Source organism: Propithecus coquereli, unplaced genomic scaffold, assembly GCF_000956105.1.
Source record: "Propithecus coquereli isolate 6110/MARCELLA unplaced genomic scaffold, Pcoq_1.0 Scaffold265, whole genome shotgun sequence".
Classification (NCBI taxonomy): domain Eukaryota; kingdom Metazoa; phylum Chordata; class Mammalia; order Primates; family Indriidae; genus Propithecus; species Propithecus coquereli.
The window spans coordinates 2101223-2117222 of record NW_012148230.1 but is presented as its reverse complement, the minus strand read 5'-3'; the positions used below and the strand labels follow the sequence as shown (position 1 = coordinate 2117222).

The following is a 16000-nucleotide window of genomic DNA, read 5'->3' as shown; positions in this document are numbered from 1 at the left end:
GGGTGGGAGGGAGAAAGAAAAATGTATGTGACGATGAAAGAAGATAAAACTTCAATGATGTTGTTAATATGATGCTTCTATTTATTTCAGTCCATTTTAGTGTTCTAAGCATCAAATTGAAATATCAGACACTGACATTACTGTAAATTGGACTACTATTGAGTCATAATGACAACTTTGGCCAACAAATCAAGATACGTTGTTGGTTGAAAACGTAATAAAACAAGATTTTACTGATATTGCTATTCAACTAAGCAAAATTAATTCAATAGAGATATACAAAGAAGATAAATATATGCTATGCGTTAGTCTAGCAAAGGGCTTAAATAAAGTGTGCAATTTTAGAAATATCAAAGTAAAGGCAATTATAAAATAGTTAAACATTTTAAAAGTAGGAACTCGTTAATGGTGCCATCAATTCTAGACATATTTGACATATAAGGAAGATTCCTTCAACAAAAATTATTATAATATGTTTGGTCCAAAGCACTTGCTGTTATAAAGTAAAATAACTTGATTATTCTGGAATGAAAAGGAAGTCCAACTCCTCAATTCAACATATACTGAATGAAAACTTAATATGTTCTTACAACTAGACAGCTAAAAATCAAACATGAATAAAGTGGTTTTTAGTAAATAAATATGATAGGAAAGTCAGCAGCTGATGTTTATTCAAAGATTAGAAAATTCTAGTATTCTCTTCACTATCCAAAAGCAGCCAACAAAGAGTTCACTATCTTAATTTGCCCCAGAAGGCAGATTCTTCTACCCTAAAGAGCTAGAATTGAAGTATTATATAAAATAACCCTTGAGTTTACAGAACACTTAAACAATTCAAAATATCTTCAGAATTATTCACACATTTAATCTGTCATTATCCCAATCTGATGAGAAATAATTTATCTTCCAACTCAGCATTTCCCAAAGTATGCTCCATTGTGCTGTGGTCCCTTAAAGAAGCTCTTTGAAAGGGGGTTAGGACAGTATTTTCAGAGACACTGCATTCCATATGCTATTTCCTCTCTTGGTCATTTGATATTAAAGGCTTAGAAAATTCCTGCAATCAATATTACTGTTTCTTCTGGCTTAACTCAATATGACCCAAATTCTGGAACTCATTTCTCCTTGGAACGCTTCTTAACATCCCACAAACTAGTGGGACTAATACACAGAGAAAACAAAGAATTTATCTAATCTAATTCATCAAATCAATGTGTTAAAACTCAGAGCAGTACTACTATGAATCCAGAAGAATAAATATCACTAGCACAGTTAGAAAGGCTTCCCATTAATTACAATTGTACTTCTGCTTTTGAAATTATAATAGCCTATAAGAGATTTTTTTCTAAAATTGCACTAAAGATATATATTCTTATTATTCATTTCTTCCTCTTTAACAGAGTACTGCCATAGTTCAAAGAAATTTATTTCCTTCCAGTAATCTGTAAGCTTCAGGGTATAACTGAAAAGACTAAACTTTCCAACATTATCATAAGAGTTACAAATACTCTCATAAGTTGGGGGACGTAGGGTGAACCTTTGCACATAGGTAACACTATGATTAATGGTTTTTAAAGGTTACTTTACTAGTAGTTCAAAATTATTTTTTTTTTAAATATTAAGGTTTACAAAATGGAAAGTTTTTATTGTTGTGGAAGACACAAAGCGATTATTATTCATTATATTAACTTACAGGTGTGTCTTTAAAGATGCTTCACTCTTATTACTGATTCTGCTAATAGTGTCATTGACTAGAGGAAATAATGGTGGATTCAAAAATTTTAAGATTTAACTATCTAACCTATTATGTCACCATCAATTGATTTAACAATCTATCTTCCAAAAGCACTTTTTCTTAAATTCTAAGCTGACATAAGGATGATAAGCACTGTCTTTCAAAGTTTTAGATGGAAATGCTTATAATTTGTCTTTTGACCAGCCTGGGGCTCCTATGAATTGATTCTACCACTTTTTTTTTAACTACCATTCCTCTCTCGATGGCCTCTCTTCCTTACACAGCTTAAATTTGTTAGTCAAGCATTACAGTCACCTTCTTACATGCATCTTCCCTCTTTTGCCCCTCTCTTACTTAATTTGTCATATTTACCTAGCATAACCACAGCCTTAAATAAATGCAACTCTCTGCCTACTCTGTGTCATGTCAGGGTGGCTGAACACACCTGGCAGAAAAAAAATACAACTATGCGGACAAGTCTCACCTCAAACTAGTGATTCCAATACTATACAGTCCACCATATATTCTTGGTTGTATTATGCAAGACCACAACCTTAGATGAACCCTTACTATTACCCAGCAATCACACTATCTTGTCCTAGTCTGTTCCATCTCCATTCTCCTAGAATATTATTTCACACCTTCTTCTGTTCTTAAACTTCCAATACCTCTTCTCATATCTTCACTCTCGGCCAATGACCTTGACTCTACTTCATTGAGAACACAAAGCAGTCAGAAGAAAACGTTCACAGAACCCCTGCTACCACCACATACTCTCACCTATGAGGAACTACTATCCTGCCTGGTAATTAATTACCCAATCCACTTGGGTACTAGATCCCATCCTCCCTCACTTACTTAAGGAATTTATTCTGGTAATTGCCCACTTTCTCTTCAAAATGATTAATTTTTCCCTTTCTACTAGATTGCACCTTTAACATTCAGACATGATAATTTCCTCCTCTTTAAATAAATAAATACTCCAACAGTCCCAAATTTACCACCCCATTTTTTTACATGTGTTTGCAGCAGAAGTCCTTGAAAAATTTGTCTATGCTCACTATATACAATTCTCTTTCCTTTCTTCCTTAGATCCATCCTAATCAAGCATTTACACCCACCATTCCATTGAAACTGTTCATAAATGACCTCTGTGTTGCTAACTCCAACAGTCAGCTATCACTTCTCACCTTACTGCACCCATCAACAAGATTTAATGCAATTGATTACTCTCTCTGCTACTCTCTCACTCAACTTCCAGGACACCAGAGTCTCTTGATCTTCTTCTCCCTGTTTACTCCTTCTCAGTCTCTTTTACTGATTCCTCCACTTCTCCTAGACCTCTTAATTTGAAGTATCTCAGACTTCAAACCTTGTTCCTCTTTTCTTCTCTATCCTCTCTCACTTAGTGACCTCGTATAGTCAAATGGTTTTAAATACCATGTGATAACTACAACTCTCAAATTTGTGTCTTCAGTCTAAATCATGTTCCTGAACTCCAGGCCCAAATACCCAAATTTCTACTGCCTTGTCTTTTCAGAAAGACAAACTGAAGTATTTTTTTAAATTATTATTGATCTTCCTCATCAAAGCTGTTCTATGTGTAGTCTTTCCATCTCACTCAAACCTATATCATCCCACCAGTTCTCTGGCTAAAAAACTTAAAGTCATCCTTGACTCCTATTTCTCATATCTCACAGCCACAGGAAATCTCAAGGGCTCAACGTTCAAGATATATCCAGGAGCTAAACACTTCTGGCCAACAGAGCTACCTTACTATCCTTGCTCAAATTGTCATCTTCTATATCCTGAATTACTGTATTAGTCTCATTTTTCTATCCTTGCTCCCCTTAAGTACATTCTCAACACAGTTGCCATAGTGATCTAAAGCCAGAGCATGTCATTCCTGTGTTATAACCCCTCAACCTGACAGCTCCCTATTTTAATCAGAGAGAAGCCATAATCGAAGGCCCCAAGATCTGTTCCCAATTACTTTTTGAACCTCATTCCTCATATTTTCACCTTTCCCTCCACTCAGGCCTCCACGCTACACCTTGAACAGTCCAGACACATTTCTATCTTACAGTCTTTGCAATGGACACGCTGTCTGGCCGTAATGCTTCTTCCCCAGAAAACAAGGTGGCTTACTAGCTCCCTGTTTTAAGTCTTTGTTAAAGTGTCACCTTCTCAATGATGCTTATCCTGACTTGCATAAAATCGTGTCCCAATCTCTGATACTCTAGACCCCCAATCCTCTACCCTGCTTTGTTTTTATTCTTTGGTACTTATTTTCTAACATGATATATAATTTACTTATGTATTAACTGCCATTCACTGCGGAATATAACCTTTAAAAAAGGAGATTTTTTATTAATTTTATTCACTGATACATCTCAAGCACCTAGAAATGTGATTGACATATAGTAGGTACTCAATAAATATTGCTTTAGTGAATAAATGAAATATACTTAACCATAGACAATAGAGAATTAGTGTGCAATACTTAAAATTTATCATTTTCTCTTTTGTATTTTGGCCAAAATTGGGTGAAAAAAGACACCATGAGGATGATCTCCTGCTATAAAGTTTTTAGATTTTTGCGAATTAGTAGATAGATGTCTTATTCCATTTTGTGCTGGTATAACATAGAAACCTGAGACTGGGTGATTTATAAAGAACAGAAATTTATTTCTTACAGTTCTGTAGGCAGGGAAGTCCAAGATCAAGGTGCCAGCAGGTCTGGCATCTGGGAAGAACCTAATCTCCAATTCTGAGATGGACCCTTGAATGCTATGTCCTCTGGACGGGAGGAAAGCTTCGGCTTCACATGGTGGGAGGGCAAAGAGGCAAAAGGGGGCCAAACTTGCCCTTTTGCCGTCAGGGCAGAGCCCTCATGGCCTAATCACCACTCAAAGGTCCCCATCTTAATACTGTTAAATGGCAATTAAATTTCAACTTGAGTTTTGGAGGTAACAAACATTAAAGTCACAACAATGGGCTTTAACTTTCATTGAATTATAGAGCCAAAATAAACATAAATACATCTAAGTATCTTACTATACAACCCTAACCCTGATTACACATCTGAATCACCTGAAATTTTTATAAGAACACATAACCCATGGTCCATCTCAATGATACAGTTCCTTAAAGCACTCTTCCACAGAAGCATGTAGAAAAAAGCACTTAAGAGTCAGTGTAAAATGATCATGTAAAATAGTTCATTTTTTCTCCTACTCTTAAAAAAATGCTTAGGCCAAGTTTTCACAATTTTCCATGATATCACAGCTTACTTATATATTCTTCCAAATCTTCCATTATTCAACCAAATTTCTCTTACTGAAATTTTATACCATTTGTAAGGATGGCATTTATAAAGAAGAAATCCCAATAGAACTGTTCATGTTAATTTAAGGCTTTTCTTATAATGTTATTCATAAAGCAATGCTTAAACAATCATTTGAGAAAAAAATCATTTAAAGCTTTAATATTTTTATTGTTTTCAAGTAAACCAAAAAGGAATAATTATTAATTGAAAAACCTGAATTATGCAAAGATTTCACTGATATGTGGAAATATTAAGTTTTAAGAACTGTACATTGCAACTATTTCTACTTGCTCTGAAAAAAATACTATAAAATTTCATAAATTGGCATCAATTTAAGGGCTGTCCTGTCTGATTTGCAAAATATTAATTTATTACTTTACATATAGTACAGTAATCTTTTGTAAAAAGTCCTTAAAGACTTACTAAAGGCATTGCTTCAATAAACAGATAAAATTTGTAATTAGTATTTCAACTGTTTAAAATAAATTGTATAAAATGAAATATGCAATATCATTTTTCAAAAACGTACAAGTCATTATCTCCGTTTAATAAACGGGTACCAGAGAAGAGCCTGAAGGTGCCAGAAAGCAATTTATTCTTTTAAACTGTATTATACATCCTCTCTGAAACATTATTTATTCAATTTATTTGTTGAATAAAGCTTTTCTTCAATGATTATGAAAGATTAATCTCCAAATGATTGCAAATTCTTAATAAAATAAGAATTACTGAACTATCATATTTTAAATTCAAAAGCAAGATTTTTAATCAGAGTTATCAAATGGGGCTTGCTATCATCTAGTAACTTGAATAACTATCTTTTTATTCTATCACCATAATGCCAACATGGTTTATCTGCATGTAAAATTATTAAAATAATTAGACAGCCAGTTTTAACCAATCTTCCACTAAGTCAAGCCTTTAACTAACCAATTCCAAACCCATATGGAGATAGGGAAATATTATAAACCACATTCAGAGAACAAAAGAGTTACTAGATAAGATATTCAAATGCCAAGCAAAGGAAAAAAAATTTCAGAAGTTTCTCTAAAAGAATGTGTATGGCAGATAGTTATCAAGAATCATAAAGCAAGAGAGAGAATTTAATGGGGTCCTTGGTACATACGTATGCTAAGATCCTTTTAGGTAGAACAGTAAAGGAAAGCATGGAATCGTAATTCACAATTCACAAAGTAATGTGTAGATTAGTATGGCTCAATTAATAAGAAAAATGGCAATAACCACAATATTTTAAATACTTCATTGTCATTTCTACATTAATCACACTTTTAGATGCAGCCTTTTTTTCCCCATAGAGACATCTGAATCCATTTAACAATCAAATTATAATATTTAGAAACACATAACCTAAAAGTTACTAAAATATCAGTATCATTAATTATAATTGCTGCATCTATGGACTATATCCAACTACCCACAGGAAAAGCCAAGGATATAGCTCAGACTTTTTCAATCTTGGCACTTTAGAAATTTTGGGCTGGATGACTTTTTGTTGGCAGTGTGAAGGGAGGGGCTATTCTCCTCATTGTAAGATGTTTACTGCATCATTGGCCTCTACCTACTAGACACCAATAGTACCCAGCGGTTGTGACAATCAAAAAATGTCTAGAGACATTTCCAAAGTTCCCTGGGTTGTAAAGTGGCCCCTTGGTGAAAACCACCAACATACACAAATAGGTAGAGGAAAGAAAGAATGAGAGAGAGAGAGAGAGAGAGTGTTAGTTTATACTAGGCATTCTTAAACAGCTGAAACTATCAAATAAAGCTGAATTTCAAGTTGGTAAACTTGAACGTATTTATTGTAGTTTAAGGATCATATTCATGGAAAAAAAATTTTAAATTAAATCAATATTCTGTGTTATAAAAACAATAAACATACCACCAATCTCAGGTAAGTAAGAGTCTACTATTCTTACCAAGAAAATAATTAATAAGTAGCTTTCTCCTTATGTCTTACTTCTATCTTAAGAATAACACCCTACCTTCCTGCTGTCTCCCAGGAATAAAAACAACTGCAGTCTTTCTTTTCAGTTTTGAAGGCAAGAGAAGAACTTTTTCCTCTGACTCTACAGGTGGTTCCTGAAAGTGTTCTCCAGGTGACCTGAGGTGACTGACAAGTCTATTTTGCATTTACAAACAAGTTTAATAGGACCTGCATGTTAACAAGAGTAATAATTTGTTATAGCAAATTGGAATTAATTTTTGTATTCACTTATTACCTAGACACTACACTTTCAAGTTTCTCACTGGATTACTCTTCAGCTTACCATAGATGTAACTGATCGGGCATCTTCTTCATAATTTACTACTGGAGGTGGCTCTTTCCCATCATTTTCTTGAACTTTTTGCTCTAGTAATTCTTTCTGTGCTGCAAACTTTGCCTCAGTGCATCTCAGTTGCTGGACTGACTGTTTCAATTCTTCAAGTGTCTGTTTTTGGCTTAGCAGAAGCACAATACTAAAAGAAAATAAATTAAATATAAATTATTTCAACTTCTTTAAGAAGTAAAGACATTACAGGAAACCATATATGTGCAGATTATGTTTGTTTTCTTTTGTTTTCTTTTGTTTTCTTTCAATTTCCTCTTTGTAAGAGTCTTTCAGGGGAATGAGAAATATGAAACTAAACAGATTTTAAGTCATCACAACACTTATTAAATATTAGAATTAACAAAATAGAAGGCAATATTTGGAGGTAAAAGCCAAATTCAAGATGCTTTCAAACTTATTATCTATGGTACTCATTTTATTTTATAGCAAATCATATACCTTGCAGAGTACATATACTTAAGTCCAGAAGTACAGGGCCAAAATGAACTAAAATGACAGAAAAAGAATCTTAAATTTAATCCCTATCTCACAGGCAATATAGCTAGGGTCAAATCTGTGCCTAGGGCAAAATAAATCAAATCAAGGCGACTGGGCACAAAGTTTGTGTGTATGTTGTGAGGGGTATGTGTATGGAGTCAGGAAAAGCTTTTACGACAAACACTAAGGGCTAAGATGTGATTGAGGGAATGAGCAAAATGTAAGTCTCCAAGTATTTTCAGTATCACCAATACAAAGACAGAAGACATCCCCATCCCTCCTTTAGAGAATGACACAGGCCATACGTTGCCTTATTGTGACGTTTTAGCCCTTGGATGCTGCCACCAATGGGAATTTCAAACTAATTCACCCACATTAAAGCCACTAGTAACCAGGTAGTAGTAGCTGGTAGTGGTAGAAACACCTCTGAAAACACCCCTCCTATAGATTGTAATAATATCTTAAAAGAACTGTGCTATGCATTGCTGAAAGTAAGTTATTAATATGAAAGAAAATAGACTATAAATTAGGAAAAGCTTCACAATTGGAAAATAAGGCCAGAAAATGTTGTCTTCTTAAATTAAAATTTATAAGGCTCAACATAAATTGAACTGATATTTGTAGACAGAAGTAACCCACACAGAGATTTATTTATAAATATGATGTCAATATTTTGAAAACTAAGTTCCAATCTAATTGAACAGACCACAACCTCAGTGACCGCTATAAAAAAGCTGTAATCGCCTCAATTATATTATAATGAGAATCAGGTGAGTGTTCTAATAAAACAGTAGAGAACAGAGTGAAGTTTGGAAAAAGTACAACTAATGAGTAAGAATATTGTTACTAGACCTAGCAATGTTCAGAAGACAGACCATTCTCCCTACTAGAATTTAAGAAATGGTGGTTGTCATTTACATAATCATTCAAAAGTCTGTGACCTATGTTCAAAATCTATACAGATTTCCTGATAAATTCATGCTGATTGCTTCTTAATTGGTAACTCCTTTTTAATAATTAATTGGCATTTTGATACCTCAGTAATGTCTTGAGAAAAAGTGTATTTTTAAAACCATAACTTTTATGAACACAAAATTGTCAGAACCAGGTCCTGGAAAAGATTACACCCATTATTTATTTAAAGTTTTCTGAGGGTTTCTTCTTTGCCACTCGTAAGTCTGCCCCAACCTCCCACCAAAATTACAAAAATGAAAACAAATCAGTGTCATTCAAAGAATGAATGATTAGACAAACTGTGATATAATATACCTATACTTTTATGGGTTGAATTGTATTCCCCAAAAAGATATGTTCAAGTCCTAACTCCTGAGATCTCAGAATGTGACCTTACTTGGAAATAGTGTTAGTACAGATGTAATTAGTTAAGATGAGGTCATACTAGAGTAGGATGGACCGTTAATCTATATGACTGTTGTCCTTATAAAAAGGGAAATTTAAATACAGAGAAGAGACACACAGGAAGAGGGCCATATGAAGATGGAGGTAGAGAGTGGAGTGATGCTTCTATAAACCAAGGAATGTCAAGGATTGACAGCCATCACCAGAAGCTAGGAGATAGGCATGAAACAGATACTCCTTCAGAGTCCTCAGAAGGACTCAACGCTGCCAACAACTTGTTCCAGACTTCTGGCCTCCAGGACTGTGAGTTGTTTTAAGACACCCAGTTTGTGGCATTTTATTATGGCAGCCCTAGGAAACCAATATACATACCACGGAATACTGCTGTACTCAACAGTAAAAAGGAATGAAAGTGACTGAATGAATCTCCAGAGAATTAGGCTGAGTGTAAAAAAACCAATCCCAAAAGGTTACATGCTGTGTGACTCTATTTATTTAATATTCTTGAGAAGATAAGACTGTAGAAACGGAGAACAGACTAATGGCTGCCAGGGGTTAAGAAGAGGGTAGGAGGACAGAAGGAAGTGTGGCTATAAAAGTGCAGCATGAAGGATCTTTGCAGAGATGAAAGTGTTCTGTATCTTAACTGCATCAATGTCAGTATCTGGGCTGTGATATCATTGCAAGATGTTACCACTGGGAGAAACAATATAGGTTACATGAGATCTCTCTTTATTATTTCTTACAACTACATATCGATCTATAATTATCTCAAAATTAAAAATTTAATTAAAAAATATATATCACCGCTGCTATTATGCATTATGCTTCCTCCGGTGAGGTGAGAGGTTTTTATCATCTCATATGTCTTGGGTTCCTAAATAACCCATTTTGGGGAAAGGCCTTTTCTACTTTCCTTTGTGGGCTGTAAGTACCTTTCGTATTGTATGTTATTGGCAATCACTTAGACACTCTGAGATACTACCCTAATACCAAGAATAAGGTTAAAATGTGAATTTCCTAGGTTTGAGTTTAGAGGTTTTTAATGACAACGAGACTTGCAGGGGAGGTAGTCCTAACTTTTTAAAGTCAACATTTCTGAACATGAAATCAGTGAGCAAAATTAGCCTCTTCCAATTAATCCCACTGAGCCCTTATGTATAATGACATTATAATTTCACATATACTAACATGTTCCTTTGTTCAATAATTACTAAAAAAAGCACTGCTGCTATCACTATACAACATGTTAAACAATTATTTTATATGTTTATAACACCATTGAGCAAAAAACGTATATATTTTTTAAAAAGTAGAAAATTATAGTAAATGAATAGTTATATAATACTAGATGCATAAGAAGCCATAAATAAATTGAAAACATGGAAGCAATCAGGACTTTTGCATATGCTACTCCCTATCTCTGAACATTCTTTCCTTGTACTCTTCACAAGGCATCTTCTGTCCATCTCCTAGGAGCCCCCTGACCATCTATCTTATGTAGGTGTACCTCTGCTATTCTTCTATCTGAATCTTTATCTCATTCTTTCATAGCAATTATCCCAATTGGCAATTTTTTAAAATTTTGTATTGGTCTCCTCACGAAAGTGTAAGATTCATTAGACATGTGACAACATATGTCACTGTTACCTCTCACTGTATTCACAGCAGCTAGTAGACGTGCAATCACTAACTGTTGCATGAATTCCCTATTTTTGTCGCACATTTTTTGTAATACACATAATAGAAAATTTCTGAGCCAAAGAAAATAAGAAAGATGGGTACTTGAATTGGGAGACTAGAACACTAGTCTAGATTATTTAAATCTTACCTTTACCAGAAATTAGATGTGACATTTTGCAAATCTCTTAAAATTTCTGGGCCTCAGATGTCACATAATTTGTAAGGCAGGGAGGTTGAATCAAATGATTTCTTGAGATTCTGCATGGCTCAAAGAGTTATGATTTTATAATATATAAGGTATTTTTAAATACTAAGTGATAATGGTATAAAACAAGCTAAAGCAGTACAAAATTGAATAATCATTTATTTTTTGGAAATCAAACTGAGCATTCAATCCAATAGCAATATCACTAGTTCTTTATGCCACTGAGTCATAAATGACATACGCTTGGTATATTTTCCCATAAACTATTTTCTAATGCAGGGGTCAAGTACCATAAATCAGAAAAAGATGGATATTATTTCTATTTGAATAAATATGCTTTAGAATTGAGTAAAATATGTATATTAGAGTGATACTTTGTGTTATACAGAAAATATACCATCTCAAGTGGTTGGTTTTATTTGTTTCATTCTATCTTTTTAAATAAAATTCTGCAATAATTTTGAAGCTACATTTAGTTGAAGCTACATTTCCACCAAGACCTGTATATTAAAGTAAGCTCCAGTTCTACTCTTGTTAGTTATGAATTTAATATCACATAAAAGCTATTCTTAAAGTTTATTTTTCATTTCATATTATTCAATTATAGCAATCAAAGCTATCAAATTATTCATAAAATTTATTTTTTCACTGTTATTAGAAGATATTTTAGAGACATTTATATTAAATTCAAATTTAAAGGATTTTATTTTAGTCCCTTATGTTTTGATAGGATGAATAACACAATTTCTATTAAGTAAAAATTCAGAATAATTTCATTAATTTAGAAATAATTTAAGAATGTGAGTATCTAATATAGAACATTTCTGATATTTGTGGAGAAATGTAGTTTTATTGTATTTATTACTTTCAAGTAACACAGTATATGAACCTATCAATGTCTGAATTAATGAGAACTAACAATGTCTATTATTAAATCTAGATAAAAATTGCTTTTAACTATATATATGTATTTAAACATATATCTGCAGATATATACACATGCACACAAAAAAAGGAAATGCTCCAGAAATATTAAAAAATTAAAATGCAAACATTCCACTCTACCCTTTCAGACTATTTGTTTAACAAAATATTTTAACATATAATTCAAAGGCAAACTTCTACCCTATCAATGTCTGAATTAATGAGAACTAACAATCACTCTTTAGTTATACAAATATACTTAACATTTTCAAGATTATGCCCTGAAACTAACAATAAAAACTGCATGGTAACAAAGGGTAACAGAATGTGGGTTAAACAGGACTCATCCCCTCAAAAGCTTAACATACTTACCCCTTCTAACTTATTCTCCTAAGAATGCTATTCAAATCCTAAAATCCAGCAAATGCTATGATCAAAAAGACAGAAGCTATGGAGTCACGAACTTATGCATTTTCTAGCACTTACTACATATGTGATTTTAGGTAAGTTATTTAAACTCTCAAAGCCCTATAGGTAAAATATAGGCAATTATACAGAAGGCATAGTAAGATAACATGCAGTGAGTTCATATATATAAAATATCCAGCATAATTATCTGAGCATTAATTGGCACAAAGTAAGATCTCAAGAAATACTACTTTCCATATATCCACTACCCTTCAAGCCCCATTTTTCTTATACCAGTTCTCATATCCTGATAAATATAAACAGGTGGAGGAACATGGATCACACTCATTATGTAAAGGCAAAGACAGGCAAAGATTTGAGTCAAGAAAACATGCCCAAAACTCAAAGAATCTCATAACTTCTAGATTAAGGGATCCTTTAACGATAACATCCTCCAACAACATGTAATCAGACATCCCGGTGAGAGGCCAGGATATTCTGCTGTCTCTCTTTATAGCCACTAAATTTTAAAGTGAGTCATTTTCAATGTGTGCATTTATAAAACTATAAAAAGTAGAGCCACTGTGTCATTTGTAAATATGTAAAGAGATTCATTCGCAAATAGAGAAAAGCAAAAGATAATTATTCCGTTTAATTTTATATGTGCTATTGTTAATAAGTTTTATTTTATCAAATAGAATCGTCTGCTGACACAATACTGAAATTTTCAAAATTTATTATACAAATGCCCAGAAAACTCAAATTTTCCTATTCTTATCTTTAAAAGGCTCATTGATTTCAATATGATATTGCAATGGACTGAATGTGTGCCACCAAAATTCAAATGTTAAAATCCTAACACCCGCGCCCCACCCCCAACCAAGGTAATGATATTAGGAGGTGAGGACCCTCGGCAAGTAATTGGCTTTTATGGGTGGAGCCATATAGGATGAATAGGATTAGTGCCCTTATAAAAGGGATCCCAGAGAGCTCTCTCATACTTTCTTTCTATCATAAGAGGATACAACAAAAATAAAGCAGTCTGCATCCTGGAAGAGGGTCCTCATAAGAATCCAACCATGCTGGCAACCTCATTTCAGACTTACAAACTCTAGAACTATAAGAAATAAATTTCTGTTCTTCTTAAGCCACCTAGTCTATCATACTTTGTTACAGCAGACCAAACTGAGTAGGACAGAAATTTAATACTAAGTTATAATAAGAACTATCGTATAAATAGAGAAGTAGGACTCCTAATACTCTGTGTGGCATAACAGAATAGATGGTGTTGCCATTCACTGAAATAAGGAATACTAAGAGTGAACTAGGTTAGGCTGAGTTGGGTTGGGTTATACAGAGATTTTTAATTCAGCCTCAGACATGAGGAATTTAGGGTACTTCTAAGACATCTAAAGAAGCATGTCAAGTACGCAATTGATTACATGGCCATAAAGTTCACAAGAGAAATGTGAGTGAGAGTAATAAATGGGTCATCTTCAGGAGATCATCTAGAGAGAGAGTTCAAGGAAGGAAGTGACATAGCCTAGGGCTATGCCTTCAGTAACTCTAAAATGGATTGGTTGAGCAGAGGAGAATGAATTTGCAAAGGAGTGGCCAGAGAGGGAGGAGTAAGAGCTGACATTTTGACTTCCAAACGCCAAGGGAAAAGAAGGAACATGCAGTCAGCAAAGTCAGATAATATAGGGTGTCCCAAAAGTTGCCATACATAGGTAAAATGGGTTCCTCTATGTATGGGTTCCCATTTTTCCCTATGTATGGCAACTTTTGGGACACCCGTATTATATTAATATTAAGAGTTCAAATGAGACAGTTGCCAAATTTACCTGGAAATGTAGCAGTCATTGGTGATCTTAGAGACACCTATTTTTTAGAGACACATGGGCCTTGAAAACTAAGTGGGAGTTGAGAAAATGAGTGAGCATAATCAGTCTTAGAACAAGTTTGAACTAAGAAAATAGAAGGCAAAGATAGTATTGGGGGGAAATATGGAGACTAAAAAAGAGTTATTTGGGGTGGGTGGAGAGGTAGAGATTGTTTTCAGGAGTCAAGACTCAAGTATTAATATATTTAAAAAGTGAGTACAAGGACCCAGCTGAGAAGAAAAGGTGAACATAATATAAATAATGTAAAATTTCTGGGAAAGTAAGAGATGACAGGATACAAAAAACAGGCACAAGCAATGAACTTAGGACAAGAAACAGTTCCTCTATTGAAATAGTGAAAGAGAATGGGAGGATGGATATAAACATCAGTGGATTTGGATTTCTAGTCACAGAAAATAAGGGAGTTGTCACCTAATGCTTCTAATATTTTCTAGAATGTAGAAGTCCATCTGCTGACTATGATGAAGGAGATAAGGAGATCAGAGATTTGAGAGTAGAGACTATCTGAAAAGTGCAGAAAGTAAGAGCAAGTATAAAACACAGAAATCTCACACAGCACAAATTCCTTGAGAGTGTTGATAAATCAAGCCAGTTGTGAGAGTGTGACAGCAAGAAATTTATATGGTCTAGGCAGGATTAGAAAAGCCATACCAGCAACCACCGTCATAGGCGCAAACAATTACCAAACTCAAATTAGAAATTTTCATTTAAGATAAAAGTTTAAATTTTGAAGCAGCAGAAAGCATAATGAAAGCAGTAAAAGACAAGAGTATACCAAGACAAGTAATGTCAGAGGACTCAGGAAGATATTTACAAATCTAGAAATCAGCAAGGCAAAAATAGCACTGCAAATCTCAGAGTGATTTTTATCTACTTTCTATTTTTTAGTTTGTTTGCTTTCTTCTAACAAAGTAGAGTCAATTTCTAGGTGGTATTTGTCTGCTACTTTCATAATAGAGGAATTTATAATGGGCCTGATGAAAATGGATATGAGAAAGTAAAGACAGGCCTTTAACAAAGGATTTCTGAAAAATAGTTCAATCTATTAAAACATTGAGACGTGATCAGGATGGAATATTTATAAAAACACAGAATCATTTTGCCTGAGGACACTATATTTAAGAAACCACAGAATCATTTTTACAGAGTCCTGGAAATTAACTTAATTATACAAAGTTTTATGCTTAAAATGAAAATTTCAGTTTCCAGAAATGTTATATCTATAATACCATGTAACTGAAATATTACTGCAAAATTATATCAATACAACTTTTTTCCTTCAAATTGTTTTTCTTTTACTCACTCAGATTTTTTTTCACAGGTCTTAGAAGATTCTTCAATTCTCTTCTCTAGTTCCAGGACAGCCTCTTCCTTGTTTAAAAGCATCTGCTGTGTCTGCATAAGTTCTTCTGCTAAAGTTTTCAACCTAAAATGAACAGTTTCCTTGGTATCAATCAACAGGTTAATTACATTCACTTTATACATACCTAAAAAGCATTGATACATCTTCTAAGGTTGTAATGTTCAAAACAGTAGCCACATAATTTGATTTAAATTAAATTAAAGTAAAATTTAAGTTCCTTGGTTGCATTAGCCACATTTGAAGTGCTAACCAGCAATATGCAG

General features: G+C 33.6%; 1 protein-coding gene across 1 annotated transcript in view; it reads right to left on the bottom strand.

The window, feature by feature from the left end:
• The window catches only part of FER (fer (fps/fes related) tyrosine kinase), a 403356-nt gene that overhangs the window by 276414 nt on the left and 110942 nt on the right, over positions 1-16000 (bottom strand). Inside the window, exons 10-11 of the mRNA XM_012647371.1 lie at positions 15678-15800; positions 7352-7541 (exon numbers count right to left, since the gene is read on the bottom strand). Of these exons, the coding sequence (XP_012502825.1) occupies positions 7352-7541; positions 15678-15800 (313 nt within the window). The remainder of the gene's footprint in view (positions 1-7351; positions 7542-15677; positions 15801-16000) is intronic.